The sequence below is a fragment of the Rhinatrema bivittatum genome, chromosome 4, assembly GCF_901001135.1.
Source record: "Rhinatrema bivittatum chromosome 4, aRhiBiv1.1, whole genome shotgun sequence".
Lineage (NCBI taxonomy): Eukaryota > Metazoa > Chordata > Amphibia > Gymnophiona > Rhinatrematidae > Rhinatrema > Rhinatrema bivittatum.
In genome coordinates, this window is record NC_042618.1 from 161,848,468 (window position 1) to 161,866,206 (window position 17,739).

Consider the following 17,739-nt stretch of genomic DNA (forward strand, 5'->3'; position numbering starts at 1 on the left):
TTTATAATATTTCTTATAATACTCAATTATAACAACATTGGGAAAAGGAACAAAAAGCATCACAATGAAAGACTCCATAGTAAAACTCTTGCCTCCAAGGTGACAGCCCAAGAACCTCAGTCCCAATATTGTGGGGAGAGTCACAGGAAATGCTAATGGTAGGGTTTTGGAAGGTTGCAGTGTGGAAAGTCCCAAGGAGTGCTGACTGCAAGGCCAGTTTTTAATGTGGAATTGGATTGACCACTGTTGGAAATAGGATACTGGGCTTGATGGTCTTCTGATCTGACCCAGTATGGAAAATTTTATGTTCTTATAATATTGATTTTATGCTTTTTTTTTTTTTCTTATTTTGCAGATACATTTGTTTCCCAAATTTAAAACCTCCATACTCTCACAGAATTTTCAGATATTAAGTCTGCAAAATGAAACACTGATTCCAAGCTCACTGTATAGACAACAGATGCTAACACGCCAGAATTATTTTCCTTTTTTCTATATGGGACTTGTTTTAGAACAAGAATTATTCAAAGACATTTTACATGAGATTTGGAAGCCACATACATCACTGGCCTCATAATTCTTATGTTCACCCAGAAAAAGAAAGCACAGCCTACAAACTATTAAATTTATTCAGAACAATTAGAGTAAGTAAGTATGTCTATAGGGCCAGCACCACAGATGCAAACTGTCAGCATGTCCACGCCCTTTCCCCAGAGCCCTCCTGCTCAATTAACAATGAGAAACTGGGTGGAACTATAGCAATCAAAATAAGAATAATGGTCTTTCAAAAGCTAACACAAGTTTAATTCAAGACCAAGAATAACCACAAAACTGAATAAAAAGCACTTTTATAAAAAAAAAAAGGAAAAACAATGTAAAGAGCTTTTAGATGCTGCTCTTTAATGAACTAAAGGATTAACAATGTTGCAATTAAAATTAATTTGCATAACATTTTCATAGAATGACAGAAGCAGGCTGAGGTGGTGCGCTACTTCTCAATCCTTTCCAGCGCACTCAGCACTTACAGTGCAAAACAAGATGATGTAGCTCACCCCTTCACATTGCAGCCAACTTCTATTCATTCTCATGACTGAGGAAGTCGAGCGCTGTTTGAACATGTAACCTTTTTTCTTTAGAAAAGCACAGCTTGTTCCTGGCCAGGCTGCTAGGCTGTCAGAGGACATAAATAGGAGATGGAGATGGAGCACAGCTCAAACAGCCTGATAGCAACTACAGCTCAGCAAGCAGTGCTCTATTAAAAAAAATAATAAATTGGGGTCTAAAATCAAACTCTCAGTCATGAAAACCAGACTTCCTTAAATTATAAATCTACTAATCAGAGGTGGGATAGTGTCCCCCCCCCTTTGTAACACATTCAGGTACTGCAAAGAGAGTGCAATAGAAAACTCAGAATGGGTTGTGTCTTAAGATGATAGAGCAGACACTGTGGTCTAATGGAGAGAGCAGTGGACTAGAAGCCAGCAGAGCTCCTGAGACTTGTGGGTTTTGCTCCTCTGTTGCCCCAGACTCTTCATTGTTACTGAGAAATCCCTTTGGGCCTCATTTTACCCAGCTGTAATTGGAATCTTACAACATTCTTCCTTCTACCTTTACCATTTGGGAAGATGTCGCACAGAATTGCCAACCCAAAGGTGGCTGTATTTCTTTATATTTCTGAAGTATTAAATTAACAGATTCATTGGGATTCAGTATGGCTGACAGGCACCACATCAATTTAAATTACCATCATCTAGTGATCCAGCAGGTTCAGATCAGGAAGGACAAATCCTGAGCTTTGTACTCCACTTCCTTGGTGCAGTAACTGAGCATATAGAAAAGTGAAGCTAATTAGTAAACAGAGCAGAAATGAGTTGGGAACCGCAGACAGATAACCCCCAGGGCGAGGGATGATGGGAGAATGCGGTGCTCCTTTGACACAGGAGGTGGCTACACAGACACGACTCTTGCAGGAGTTCCTGTATGTGACTGCAACTCTTATTCCTGCATTAATGCAAACAAGAAATGAACAGGAACGCTTCTTGTCTTTAGCTTTCACCAGGAGCTGGGGGAGGCAAGAAAGGAGTAAAACAAAGAATAGAAAAATCAAGATTTTAGCACAAGGCAAACATCAAGTTATAACAGAGGCTGAAAGGTCAGAACATTCAGAATTCCTGGTCCAAGATGCTGCTGACAAAGTGGCTCAAGGGCAGCTGCTGAGTAGGGGGAAGGACAACGCTGCTGCTTCTACCTTCAGACTGCCCAATCCCTTCCCTCCAGTACAAGTGCTGAGCAGGGGGAAGGGGAGCAGTGCTGCTGCCACCCTCGCAGACTGCCCACCCCCTTCCCTTCCACTGCCACTTTTGTAGATTACCGTCCTACTTCCCTCCAGGTTACTTTTTGTTTTACTGAAACCAAAGTTGGTTGCCGTAGATTCCAGATTATTTTCTTTAAAGTTCTGCTCCTTTTGGCTTCTAGCTCAACTGGAACCAACCTCTACTGAGCTACGGTACCCTGAGCCTTCATTTGTAACTACTTGGGGGGAGGTGGGGGGAAAAAGGTTTCCATTTTAGAAGCTCCCCTTCTAGCCCAGCTATTGCAACAACAGTTCTTGGCCAAGGACCTAGAACCTGGTGTGCGTACACACCAAGTCTGACCATTAGGTGTCGCCATTGAGCAGTGGTGGAGACATCCAGGTTTGCAAGCGCTGCCTCCGCCGTATCCTCAGCTCCGGCTAGTCTAGTGCATAGAAGCTGGTCTCAGGAATTAAATCTAGGTCTCCTGCATGGAAGCATGCAGCATCAAACAGTGAAATTTTCTATCAAGAATTGGTGCTACTCTATTCAGGAACTTGCCTGGACTTGAAAGACAGTTTTTATTTCCTCCTCCCATCTCTCTGTTCACCAAAGACTACATATTGCACTATGTGCCCCTCTGTCAGCGCTCTCCCAACCCCACTGGTCCTAGTTTTCCCTCACCTCACAACTTACACCTATTCTTCCAATATCAGACCTCACACTCTTACAACAAGCTCTATCTTTATCTGTGCCACACACTACCCAACACCACATCTTGCATTTCACTTGAAGAAGATACAGCACTGGATGTGTGTGGGAGGGCTACAGGAGAAGATCTGGAACACTTCTGGTTGCCACTGGAGTGCAGTTAATTATTGGATGTATTCAACCAAAGGCTCTAGAAAGAGATTATTCTTATCCATAAACTAGCAGAATGCTGACCCTCCTTCATCCCAAAAAGTTCCATCAGTGTGTTGGGGTGTTTGTGTGTGTGAAGCTCAGCAGATTGTGATTAGCATGCTTTCACACAGCCAAACGTGCACAACACACACGTGTACACCGCTCTTCTCCTCTGTGGTACATGAAGTTCCTCACATATTGGTGCTCATTCGCGTCTGGCTGTTAGCTGGAGTGAGCTCACCTTGGCTGCCTTCTCTTGGAGGAGACTGTGATAAGAAAACAAAGATGAACCATTGATGAGTAATTAAAAAAAAAAAAAAAAAAAAGGACATTAAGGACCAAAAATTGGGGTCATGATCAAGAAGTCCTGTGAGGTATCCTGTTGCAGACAGTATCCTCAGGACCCTCCCCCACAACTGCATGTTTCTCTCAGCCTGCTCTGTGACATACAGCACTCTCTTTCCAAGTAAGGATTTCCAGAGGGTAAAACTTCAATAGTTGGATCTTTATTTCTACACATTAGAAATCAAAACAAAAAATATATATATTTACAGGCGCTAACTGCAGCCTCATTCTTTCACCTTCCTTTAGTTTCAGGGACTTCCTCACCTTGACATGTATCTGGTTGCGTAGAACAGCTGCTCGTAAGATCATAGCCTTGGCACGTCGTTGGAACTCCTTACCCATCTGCAAAGATTTCTCAAAGGTGGTACTTCGCTGATCCACATCTCTGGCATAAAGAATCTGTTGAGGGAAGGTAAGAAGCACAACTAGCTTCAAACCTATCTTGTTCCAACAAACAAAGGACCTGACCTGTTCTCCCATATCCAGCATGGATACCAAATCTGATATATGCAAAGCCCTCCCACCTTATCCCCCATGGCCAGAACTGTTGGTCAACTCTGATACAAGACAACATTTAAGACCCCAACTGGATATCAGACCGGATCCCCCCCACTCCTTTACCGCCCCATCACTATGCCCAACCAAACCATAACCAGCAAAGCCAATTTCTTGCTACTTTGACCTACTTTTGCTGTTCAGTGCAATCTGAGCTCTCACCTTTCTAGAACATATTTCAGTTTTTCTAGTAGTTAAAACTAACATTTTTATTGTCTGTAAAAAAAAAAAAAAGTGCCATCCTCTGTCATTCAAGATATAGCAAACGATTCACTTTTGTTTGTTTACCTAGAATTCTTCTATTTTGAGAATGGCCATATGGTCTTTATCTGCCTTCGTGTTCTCTGTTTTCTTTCAAAGCGTTAATTGTTGGGCATTCCCAGAATGTGTGTATACATTTCTCTGTTGGTACGCTCTGCCCAACACATTGCTGTTTCAGGGACCATGCACTTGCTTTATTGAAATCTTGCAACTAATTTTCAATTAAATACTTTCAGTGTTGAAGAATTTGTATGCAAACATCTCATCCAACTTTCATTTGACACCTCTGCTCCTGTTTCCATTCACCATTTGTCTCTCACCTCTAATGTAGAGTCTTGGCTTGCATTGCTAATACTTTACAGAACAATGAGACTAGGAGTTTACTTCAAGGTTCTACTAGTAGTCACTAAGCAGGCAATAATCAAACTGCCCACATAAGTGCAAATCCCCGCAAGGGAGTTTTTACCCTCAGGTTTACATCAATAATCAATGCAAAACTACAAAAGGTGGTTTTGCTTTATTGCCCCATTGCTTTCTGTGGGTACTTTTTCTGGCCAAACTTGTGTGTCATTGCCTTCCCCAAATGACCTCACCTTACCTACAGAACACCTTTACTTATTTACTGATTTATTTATATTTGGTGATCCCATAGGCTCATGGCAACAGACAAGTACATGTCAATTATTTATCCATCACTAATAAATTCAAATATCACAAAATAATTGGAACTGTGGAAATTAAATAATGGAATAAGAATCTGATCCACCCAGAGGTCCTTAATTAATACAAAAGAACACATCATTTAAGCAGCTTTCAAATAATGCAGGCAAAATGACCTGCATAGAAGGTGGGCAGTTTTCAAAAGACCTATTTCTGTGGGTAAAACCCATGGAAAGGTCTTTGAACATCACCCTCTGCATCACCTTGGACATCAGCTTTAACTCAGCTCCTTTCTTAACACTTTTTCATCTCTGTTTAAGCCATGGCTTACTTGAAGGTATTTAACAAAATAAATAAATAAAAAAGATCCATCACATAATTGAGTAGCAGCCAGCAGCAAGAGCAGACCCAAAGTGCTTTTGTCCCACTAACTTGATTTCACATTAAATCTTACACAATCTATCACAAGAAAATCTGGAAATGGCTAAAGCAACAGCTAAAAGGTTCATTTCCATAATATAGTGGGGATCTGAGTGCAGAACCAAAATGCTCTGGCAAGAAAGCAGGCATAAAGAAAGTGGCTTTAACTGAGGAACACATTGCCATCGTTTATTTATACTGCGCTTTTCCAATAAAATAATTCAAAGTATATTACATGAAATCAAATTAGTCTGTTGCATAATGCAGACAATACGTAACGGCAGTAGACAGGTCAGAAGAGCAAGTTTGCTCACCGTAAACGGTGTTTTCCGTAGATAGCAGATGAATTAGCCATGCTGTATGGGTACGTCCTCTGAGCCACTAGGTGGCGGAGCTCTCAAAGTCTAGCAAAGTCTTTTAGCTAGGGGCTCCCTCCCTCCTGTATCCTGACAGGATTACCTCAGGCTCCTCAGTCAGTATCAAAGCAGGTAGGTATGCTAGAACTGTCCGGGGAGGCGGGCGGGTCGGCATGGCTAATTCATCTGCTATCTACGGAAAACACCGTTTACGGTAAGCAAACTTGCTCTTTTCATGTAGATAAGCAGCTGAATTAGCCATGCTGTATGGGAGTCCCCAGCTGACGTATTGAGCAGCTAGTATGTGTTATTTAATTTCACTTTTTTTTTTTTTTTTGCTCAATACGATATTGGCGGACAGTTCCTATGAAGGCTGTATTTGCTTGGAATTTTGCACTACTGTAGGATAATCTGTCGCAAAAGGATCATCCACCGTCTGAATGCGCAAACACTGGTAGGATGTGAAAAAATGTGTAGCAATGACAATGTTGTTGCTTCACAGATGGCCAGAAGGGGCACTTAATGGAGAGAGAGGCAATCGGGGTTGCCATTTCATACACATGATGTGTCCATAGGTCGCAGATAGCGAGTGCATATTTCTGTTATAGCTGAAATGGATATAATTAGATATCGTTGTAGATAAGTTGTTGTCATCACTGGACGTCCATGGTCGTCTGGATTGACGAAAGAAACATCTGTGAGGGTCGACTGGGCGATAGAGTGCATCTTTCGCAGTATGCCAGCACACGTTTTCAATCAAAGGTAGTAACCTTTGTCTCATTGTCATTTGCAAGAACTTTTGGGTGGAACGTGGGCAAGGTGACGGCCTGGTTAATGTAGAAAACTGGACGTTACCGTTAGTGGAAATTTCGGGCAAGCACGGAAGGGCACCCTGCCGAAGCTAAACAGAAGATAAGAGGGTAGTGAAGCAATGCTTGCAACACATTTGGTCTTCCTGTAGAAGTCAAAGTGACCAGGAAAAGCACCTTTCATAAGAGGTATCGAAGGTTAACCCGTGTCCAGAGGTGCAAAGGATGAAAGGCATTATCTGTTCAAGAACCATGTAAATGTTCTATGGTATCGGTGGTTTTTGTAAAGGTAGATGTAGGTGCAATATGCCCACATGAATCCGTATACCAAGGAATAACATGAAATAGGTCCTCCATCTAGATGGAGGTGATAAGCTGTTATGGTGCTTACAGGAACTTGTAGCGAGGAGTCTCAATGTCGCTACTGTATGGTAGGTGGAGGAGGACAGAAGACGGCCAGGTGGTCAAGTCAAGGGGCTACAGCCGTTGATGAATGCCAGGAAGCATAGCGGGTTAACTCTCCTGGTACTTGAATGTGATGGTTAGTTCTCCTGAGGATAGGAGAAAAACATTGATAAGCGAGGCCATCAATCTCCATGCCATATGGTGTAGGGAGGAGAGGAAAGTATGCTCCCATGTGCTGGGGAAGAAGCCGTGAGCTGGTGCCCAGGAGTACTGGATTGCGGATTGAAAGCTGCCGTAGATAATGGTACCATGGACGCTGTGGCCATGCTGGCGCGATGAGGAAAAGATCCGCATGGTTCTTTTTTTTTTTTTTTGCATATCCGCGATCATGGCAGATCCCTCTGGTCGTCTATGCATCTCTGGAGTTTGAGAGATGATTGGTGCTGGAGGGAACGCATAAAATGTGTTGTGACCAATCGATGAGAAGGGCATCTGGAGTCTGAGTGAGCTCAGAGAAATCGAACAAGGGTTCTCCAATCTTTCTGTTGTACAGTGTTGCAAGAGCTCCACTGTAGTGAGATTTCTTAGTGAGAATAATTTTTTTTTTTAATTACCTTTATATTTAGTTCCACTTTGTGGGAGTGAGAAATGTTAAGTTTGTTCACCCTGGAATCATGAATTTCGGGCAGATAAGTTGATTGGAGTGATATGGATGTTCGGTAAGCGTGTTGTAGTATCTGAACTGTCCCTTCGTAGAGGTTCCATGAACCGGACTGTCCGGTTTGTTTAAAGAGAACATTGGAGTTGGATTCCATGTGAAGCATGACTGTTTTTCTTTGTAGGGAATCCTGGAGGTTAGAAGGGCATGCCTGACCACTGTGAGTTCTTGAAGGCTTATGTGCAGTATACATTCCAACGAAGTTCATAGAGCTTGTGTCTGTAATTCTTTCAGATGCTGTGGTATTATTGATGTCGCAGGGAACGCAGGGGTGAGTTCGTCCATATGCAAACGGGAATAACCACCAATTGTGGGTTCACTTGGCGAACCTTAGCGTGGAAAGACTAATCTTTCATCTGAACCTCAAGTTGATGTTAGAGGATCCAACAAGAGAGTCTTCCAGGGAATCTTCCAGAAATGGTGTCCTCTGGGGGTTGTGGTAGGGTATTGGTTCAGTAGGAACCTCCAGATCTTTAATATGTCCAGCAGTCACATACGTGAAAGTGGAATGCAACTGGTGGTTATTAACTACGTAGGTGGTATACGTGCTCTAGGAAGAACTTGGTTCCAGTATGCCCATCTCCATCAGCATGTGTTCTTTTTATTTATTTATTTATTTTTATTTTCTTTCTTCTTTTTTTTTTTTTTAATGCCTATTTGGAGGCTTTGCACTGGTTTGAGGGGCTGTTCTTGTTATTTAGGTTTTTTTTTTCTAAATGCCCAGTGTTAGCTGGTGCTTGGCGTGCAGAATCGCATATGCACACTCGGCCGAATTGTGTATGCACACTCGGCACCTGTGTTGAAGTCCTGGCGTGTCTGGTGGCTGCGCCGATAGTCCTGCGCTCACATTCCCGCTGTGTATTGCACCCCAGTTTTATATTGAAGTTCTTCCGACTCTATGCTTTGGTCCGCCGGCGCCCATGTTATTGCATCAGCGTATAGTCTGCTGCGCTGATGCATCGGCGTGTAGTCAGCCATGCTGATGCGTCGGCGGGCTGGCTGCTGTGTTGATGGGTCGGTGCGCCCTTGCCCGCGATGTGTTCGTGTTCTGCCGCCCGCGTCCATGCGCTGGTGGCTGTGTCGATGCGCCTGCGTCGACACCTCAGCGTCCGTGTCAAGCAATCGGCACTCTGGTGGGAATTTTGGACTTTGGCAATGTGGCACCCACATGTAAGTCTCAGTGCTCTGGGTTTGGCTTTTTTTTTTTTTTTTTTTAAGAGGCCTCCATAGTTATTCTGAAGCCGCTGGTAGTCAGCCCAGACATCATCTTCCTGCGCCCCTCCCTCAGCCTCTACTCGGTGCTTCCCGGTAAACGGGGGGTTAACAGAGGAGGTTAGTTGAGGTAGTGATCGTCCGGGAGGGGGAAGGGGTGCCCTGAGATGTTTTAGATGATCTCGTAAGGGCAGGCTGCTGAGAAACAATTTTTTTAAATATCTTTTGTGCTTGTTGTTTCCTTTCTTCTTCCATTTTTAAAGAATTCTATATAGATGTCATATTTCTTAAGTTGAAGAGAGGAGAAGTAGAGAGCTCCGCGCACACCGTTGCGCGGAAAAAAATCAGACTGAGGAGCCTGAGGTAATCCTGTCAGGATACAGGAGGGAGGGAGCCCCTAGTTAAAAGACTTTGCTAGACTTTGAGAGCTCCGCCACCTAGTGGCACGGAGGACGTACCCATACAGCATGGCTAATTCAGCTGCTTATCTGCGTGAAAATACATGTTGGAGGACAAAAGCACAGGGAAGTTAGGGATCGCAGTCAATATGATAGATGCAATTAAAGTGATGGGAGGCAGGGGAAATCGGAATCAAAATTCACAGTAGTCTAGATGCTAAACTCGAGACTGTGGTTGATCAAGTTGTGCAACTCACTTCAACAGTTGACAAAAAACCAGCACAGCTAAATAACCTTCAACAAAAAGCTGAAGATACAGAAACAATGCTGACTGAGGTCGCACAAAAAAATAAAGAGATTGGAAAGGACAAACAAAATATTAATGGACAAATGAAACAATTTAGAAAAGCAATGTAAGGATTATTGGGGTCCCAAAAGGGCTGACCACGTATCATACTTTGTAACACGAATGCTGAGCGTCCTTGACATTCAAACTCCCACTGGCAGGATCTATCAGTCAGAGCTCTAGTGCCAAGGCCTGCAGAGAACGCCAGGCCTTGGGAAACTTCACAATTTTACTGACAAAGTGAAGATCATGGAGACCACAAGGGCAAAACAAGAGCCATTCTTCCAAGAAAAACAGGCACATATTTTCCAAGATCTCACCTCAATCTGCAGTAGAAACATCAGAGCTTTACAGAGATAAAGAAGCAGATGAGACAGTGTTGCATGCAGAGTTGAGGGTGACACATGCTGAAAAGGATACCTTGTTGAGACAGCAAAAGCCAGAGACAAGTTCATTCAAGGTTGGGGGGGGGGGGGGGGGGGAGGGGAATCTTGAGTTGGAAGCCCTAAAAAACAGACTCTGGAGCAGAATCCTGAGGGTTGCAGGGGAAAAGAAACAGGAGAGCAAAAAACAAGTGTTCAGTGCTCTAAGGAACAAACTATTTCTGGAAAAGAAGAACGCCTGGGAAGGGAATGAATCCAGGTGAAAAGAGGAGACTCCAAAAAAGTTCCACTTATTTCATCAGATCTCCTTGTGAGTGAGTCTAATTATTTGTTTCCACCATTTGATGGTATTTATTGTGCAACAATCGTATTTCAAAGTCTATTAAATTGGTATTTACTAAGAGTAGAAGATTTACAATTCTTTTGATCCATTCTTACCCACATAGCTTGTTCATCTATCCATCACTCAGCATGCTAAATATACTAACTGGATTGTGAATGAGAAATGACTACTTACCTGATAATTCCCTTTGCTTTAGGACAGTCAGATGAAACCAGAACAGGTGGGTTATGCAGCTCTACCAGAAGACAGAGCAAACTGACGTCACAGTATATACATCCCCGCAGTGACATCAGCCTGCCAGTATTCTCTTCAAAAGCAACTGTGGACAGACTAGCAAAACTTGATTAAACAGATAACCATTTCAATACTCAGCCAACAGGCAACACTGAGCTCAGACAAGAATGTAGTAACACTAGTCTAGGGACTGGAATAACACTTACCAGTAATCCCTGTAACTTGTAGTCACTGAGGAGGACTATAATGCAACCATTTGGCAGCCAAGGGAAAGAAGCTGGATTCATCTGACTGCCCTAAAGAAAAGGAGATTATCAGGTAAGTAGTAATTTCTCATTTCTTAGCCTCCAGAACAAGTGGAATGTACCCAAGCTATGCCCGAATAGGGAGGGAGGCTGCCTGCGGTCCAGTCAAAACCACATGTGCAAAGGCTGCGTCCTCCCGGGTTTGCACATCTAGCCAATAATACCTGGAAAAAGTGTGAAACAAGGACCACATCACAGCTTGGCAAGTGTCAATAAGAGACGACAATTTCTCTTCCACCCATGACACTGCCTGAGCCTTAGTGGAATGAGCCCTGACCTGACTAGGTAACGGCTTCCCATCATCAACGTATGCAGCCGAGACTACCCCCTTAATCCAGTGAGCTATAGTAGCCCGTGAAGACGGCCCTCCCTGCCTGGTACCGCCATGAAGGACAAACAGGAGATTTGTCTTCCATAAAGGCTTAGTAGCCTCCAGATTGACAATATGTCTCTTGACATCCAAGGGTCACAATAGACGATACCCCTCTACATCTCTTTTTGCAGAGATGGCAGGGAAATGGACTGATTCAAGTAAAAGTCAGTGACCACCTTCAGTAGAAAAGAACAGTACGCAGCTTTACCGCCCCTGCGACTGAAGAATCACGGAATTTTAGCATTGAAAGAAGTCACCAGCAGGTCTAGGAAAAAGAGATTCCAGCGATCCAGAATCAGTTGAAATGCCTCATCCGACAATACCCATTCTCCTGGGTCCAGACTCTACATCTCAGCAGAATTCAGTTCATTACCTATTCCAAACAATACCTTTCCACAAATGATTCATACTTTCTCGGAATTTTCCTCAGTTACTGACAAAACTATTATTAACATACTGTCAAAATCCAAACCTTCAAATAGTCCTTTCAATCCCTGTTCAGGTTCTTTACTCAGAGACTCTAAGGATCATCTAGCTCCTGCTATCACAAATATAGTGAATGCCTCTCTATCCCAAGGAATTTTTCCTGACTCCTTAAAACAAACATCTGTTCTTCCCATTCCCAAAAAGAAAAATCATGATCCCACAGACTTAACTAATTATCGACTAATTGCCTCATTACCATCCATTGCAAAAATCATAGAATCCGTAGTCCTACATCAAATATCTAAATACATTGAAGAGAACAATATATTACATAATAATCAACATGGTTTTAGAAAAGGCCACAGCACAGAATCCCTGTTAATATCATCTTTCGATTCAATCATTAGAGGCTTTGATTCCAACTCCAATTATATACTGGTACTACTCGACATCTCAGCCGCGTTTGATACGCTAAACCATGACATTTTACTTTCTACACTATCTCAGATTGGCATTACAGATCTTGCACTACAATGGTTCTCTTCCTTTTTAACCAACCGTAAACAAAGAATCACTGTTGGTCCCTATTATTCTGACTGGTACTCTACCAAGACAGGTGTACCACAAGGCTCTGCACTTTCAGCTCTTCTATTTAATCTTTACTTACTACCTCTCTGCCGCCTTCTTGCTGGACTAGACCTCAACGTCAAAATTTATGCAGACGATATACAATTCATCATACCTTTCACAGATTCTTGGTCTAAAACTTTCTCTTTGTTACATTTATATCTATCCACAATAAAAACATGGCTTTCCCACAATAGACTCAAATTAAACACAAGTAAAACAGAATTAATCTACTTATCTACTGTACCCGATTCAGCTCACTGACCCCCACCAACTTTCACTTTTCAGAACCAACTCATCAATATAAAACCTCATGCAAAAAACCTAGGTGTAATGATAGATTCAAAACTGACAATGACCGATCATATATCCGAACTCGTAAAAAAATCTTTTTACAAAATATATATGATAAAGAAACTCAAACCACTCCTCCTCCCGAATGACTTTCGACTGATTACCCAGGCATTACTTTTATCCTCACTAGACTACTATAACGCTCTCTATCTTGGTTTACCACAATCAACTATACGACCTTTACAATTGATACAAAATGCAGCTGCTCGGATGTTATACAACACACCCCGGACAGATCACATTACTCCTGTTCTACATCTGCACTGGCTTCCAATTTCATATCGTATCACTTACAAAATTCTGTCTACTATACACAATCTACTCTACAATACTAATTCCATCTGGCTATGCTCATTACTACGAATTTACAGACCCTCTAGACAGCTCCGTTCCCTTGATAAATGCATTCTTGAAGTACCTACAGTAAAATCCGTAAGTTTAGCACCAACCCGTAAATGAGCATTCTCTGTTGCCGGTCCACTACTGTGGAACTCATTGCCTGAACATATCCGTCTGACAGCCAACCGTATAGAATTTAAGAAATTGTTAAAAACCCATCTCTTCACTCATGCATACAATATATATTAAGTTTACTACATTACATTACTTTTGGTAATTTAACTGATTATTTTATGAATTTTAATGTGTTTGTATATGATTTTATGACCTGTTTGTTAATGTGTAATATTGCTTGTGTATGTACAAATATGTAAACCACCTAGACGGATAGTCCCCTACCCATTGTGCGGTATATAAGAATCTTAAATAAATAAATAAAATAAACTTGCTGAGAAAGTCTGCTCTTACATTGTCTTTTCCTGCTATGTGCGAGGCTAGGATCATCTGGAGATGCACTTCTGTCCATTCCATAAGTTGATCTATTTCCTGCGACACTTGTTGGATCTTGGATCCTCCCTGCTGACTGATTAAGCCACAGTCGTTGCGCACTGTCTAACGTTATCCAGACCAATCGACCCTGCAGCCTGTCGCTGAAATGCAAACATGCCAACCAGACTGCCCTGGCTTCCAGCCAATTGATGTTCCAGGGACTTTTCTGCATTATAGCACCCTTTTGCCATCAGCTCCTGACCGTGAGCTCCTCAACCAAGGAGACTCGCATCTATTGTCAGTCCAAGTCAGTCCGGTGGTGCTAGGGAAACTTGCCTGCAGCCACTACTGCAGTTGGGAGGACACCTCCATCAGCAGGTGGAGCCAAATCGGATAGTCCTGAGACTGTGGGTTCCACCAAGACAGCAAGGAGTGCTGAAGAGGACACATATGTGCCCTTGCCCACAGCACCATTTCCAGGGTTGCCACCATTAGGCCAAGTACTTGCAAATAGGACCATATGGTCGGACACAGAATGTTCATCAACAGATGAAGTTGTACCAGCAATTTCTGAATTTGAGCTTCTTGCAGGAAAACCTTTCCTTGCTTCATGTCAAACCAAATCCAGAGGTATTCCAATGACTGAACAGGCTGAAGATTGCTCTTGGCTAGGTTGACCACCCAGCTGAGCTACTGCAACAGGGAAATAAACTTGCGAGTCACCAGGTGGCTCTCTTCCAGCAACTTGGCTCGAATCAGCCAGTCATCCAAATACAGGTGTGCTAGAATCCCATCCTCTCTCAACTCTGCCGCAACTACTACCATTACCTTAGAAAAGATCCTGGGAGTGGTGACCAGACCAAGGGGCAGTGCTCGAAACTGAAAATAGCGTCCCAGAACTGTGAACTGCAGAAAGCATTGATGTTCTAGTTGGATGGAAATGTGAATGTATGCCTCAGACAGGTCAGAAATTCCCCTGACTGCACGGCCGTTTATCACCAAGCATAAGGTTTCCAAGCAAAAATGCTTCATCCGTAGATGATGGTCGACACCTTTGAGATCCAGGATGGGCTGAAAGGAGCCCTCCTTCTTGGGCACAATGAAATAAATGGAATATCATCCCGTATTTTCTTGAGATGTGGGCACTGGAACCACAGCCCTCGGACTGAGAAGCCTTGCCAGTGTACCCTCCACTGCCTGCTTCTTCTGCAGGGAGTGGCAGGGAGACTCCAAGAACAAGTCCCGAGGAACACCATGAAACTCCATCATATATCCTTCTTGAATCACCTCCAGGACCCTTTGATCCGATGTGATTTCGACCCACCTCTGATAAAAGAGAGGTGTCCCCTACCTTCTGTTTCTGGGGGTGGGTTGGCAAACCTTCACTGGGAGGCTCGAGAGGCTCCACTACCTGAGCCTGCACCCTTTCTGAGTTGTCTGGGACAAAAGGACAGACCTACTGAAGGATCGAGTCCTCTGAAAGGTCGTTCCTCTAAAGGGTCGAAAAAGTTTGGATCCTCTAACATGACCTCTCATGGTAAAGGAGTGTGGCGTCTGCTTTTTATCCTCTGGCAAACAAGGAACTGGTGATTCACCCCACTTACTAGCCAGTTTCTCCAACTTGCTCCCAAATATAAGCGAGCCCTTAAATGGAAATTTCGTGATGTTAACCCTTGAGGTCGCATCGGCCGACCAATTTCTCAGCCATAAATGATGCCTGGCTGCTACTACCAAAGCCACCCCCTTTGGCTGAAGTGTGGACCAAATCACAGCTTGCATCTGGCAAAAAGGCAGCAGCTGGTTCCATAATTGCTCTGGAGTTCACCCCAGAGTCATCTACCTCCTGGGAGAGAAATAAACAAGAACGAGCCACCAAGTAACAACAGGAAGTGATCTGCAAGGTCATTGCCACTGCATGAAATGCTTACTTAAGGATAGACTATCTTTTTATCATAAACATCCTTCGAGACTGCTCCTCCTTCTACGGGAATAGTGATCCGCTTGGAGACCGTACACACAAGTGCATCCACACTGGAAATATGTAAATGCTCTCTTAACACTGGATCCAAGGGGTACAGGCCTTCCAAAAACTGACCCCCTTTGAAACTAACCTCTGGGGTGCCCTAATCAAGATCAATCAATTCTTGAAATGCCTCCATCACAGGGAAAAACAAGATGTTTTACGCAAGGAAACCAAAATAGGATTTCTCTTTGGTTCAGACACGGAATCTGCCCTAGGAACCCAGATTATTTTGAAGATCTGGGAAGTCAGAGCTGGGAGTTCATTTCTATGAAAGAACTGTAGCATAGTCCTTTAGAGTTCTAATCCTGGAGAAATCTCACTATCCTCAAGACAGTCAGGATAGACGTCATGATCCGTGCCATCCGGATCTCTATCGGGCAGTCCTGCTGCCGCTCTAGGAGAACTCTGGTGCTTAACAGTAGTTCCAGGCAAGGTTCTCACCTGCGACTCTGTCCTGGGATCATTGGACAGGGCTTTTCACAGCACTTGCAGCAAGGATTGCCATCCCTGGAAAATTTCTACTCATGAAAGTGTAGAAATATCCAGACCAGGAGGTACCTGAGGTATATTCAACTGAGCTATCTTCCCCTGCTGATGAACCAGTTAGGGGAGTTCCAAAATCAGGTGCCCCACCTGAAACATCTTTACCCAGGCCTACATCCAACTGGGAAGAACCAGGCTTAGTGAAGTTAGAGGAAGATAATTCCCCCTAAGCCTTCAAACATCACTGGCACAAGTCAGTGGGCACTCCTGGCTGAGATGCCCGAATATGACAGGCAGTACAAAGAGAAAGGCGGCTTAAGTTTCTAAGATATAGGCACCATTAGGCGGGCAGTGTGCAGATTGGTGACCAGAGGTGTGTATTGCTTTTTTTTTTTTTTTTAAACTTACCTGAACTCAGCTTTACTTGAGTACAGCTGAGTACAGAGATGGTCTCCGGCTGCAGGGGGAGAGGGCATATGCTGTCACTGCCGTTCTCGGCTTCCTGCAACTGCTGCCTTTCAGCTTAACAGCTAAATCCATGCCAGCTGAAAAACTAGCTACCGGACCAAGACACTCATCTGAGGGACCACAGAAATTACCTCAGGAATTCTCAACTGAGGAGGGACCTTTTTGGTATCACCGCAGGAGAGCAGGGCAAATTTATTTTCCTTATTTCTTCTTTTTTTCCCCAAACTGAAGTAATCCCCAGTAGGGAGATGTATGTCCACCATCTGCTGGAGATGGAGAATACTGGCAGGCTGATGTCACTGCAGGGGTATATATATTGTGATGTCAGTTTGCTCCATCTCCATCTGCTGGTAGAGGTGCATAATCCACTTGTTCTGGATTCATTTGACTGGCCACTAAGAAAATAAAAGCTTTTCAGATTAGTGGGCTATAATCTCTTGAGTTTAACTACAGATAGTGATTCATTCCATATGAATCATGCAATTAATTCTGCAACAACACTTGGGAAAGCTGGTAGCTCAGATACCATAGACAGGACCTATACAACTCCCAGATTAGGGTCTTCATATGGACAAGCATTGAAACAAGTAGAGTAGATCAGTCATGGGAGGATATTCATTCTGACAACCTCTGCAATGTTAAAATCAAAGGAAGAATATTTCACCGGCTTAGGCCTGCATTAACCTGGTTCATCAATGTATGTTAATTACTATTATCGAAATCTCCTAATCTCTTGGTTACTATTATATCTAGATACCCAATGTCCCTCCATTTCAGTTTCAATCTTGGTCTAGTTAGCATATACTCAGTTGCTTTCAGAGCTGGGATGGAAGCTAGACACTAAGAGGTCAATAATCAGAGGGTCTGCTCGGTTAACGTTTGGAGTTAGCCACACAAAACCTGAGATTTGAACATTTCTCCCTTGCTAAATTCTGTCCTGGAAAATTGCTGCCCACACAAAATTAATTTGGGTAAAGAGGTGGTGCTGGGGACATTCTCAGAGTGTGGTTTTACTTTCTTCTGGCAGCGTTGATATTTAGTGCTGGCTAGACAAAGTTAGCTGGATAACTTTATCTGTGCTTATTCAGTACATCTAGGTACATTCTGCTGAATATATGGTTAAGACAGCACCCCACTTTTCCCTCTAACCCCTCTTCCACCTCCTTTTTACAGCAGTCGACTCTAGTCTCATCCTACCTATCTCATCATTAGC

The 17,739-nt window shown here is 43.3% G+C and overlaps 1 protein-coding gene across 7 annotated transcripts in view; it reads right to left on the minus strand.

Moving 5' to 3' along the window:
- Positions 1-273: 273 nt before the first annotated feature.
- Positions 274-17,739, minus strand: part of GPS1 (G protein pathway suppressor 1) — a 91,516-nt gene continuing 74,050 nt past the window's right edge. For 4 of the 7 annotated variants that reach the window (XM_029599046.1, XM_029599041.1, XM_029599042.1 and 1 more), the window contains 3 exons: positions 3,804-3,938; positions 3,390-3,460; positions 274-2,062 (listed from right to left, as the gene is read on the minus strand). In XM_029599046.1, the coding sequence (XP_029454906.1) occupies positions 2,053-2,062; positions 3,390-3,460; positions 3,804-3,938 (216 nt within the window). In that variant the 3' untranslated portion in view covers positions 274-2,052. Of the gene's footprint in view, positions 3,461-3,803; positions 3,939-17,739 lie in introns of all 7 variants that reach the window. The other 3 variants (XM_029599043.1, XM_029599044.1, XM_029599045.1) reach the window with 2 other exon arrangements.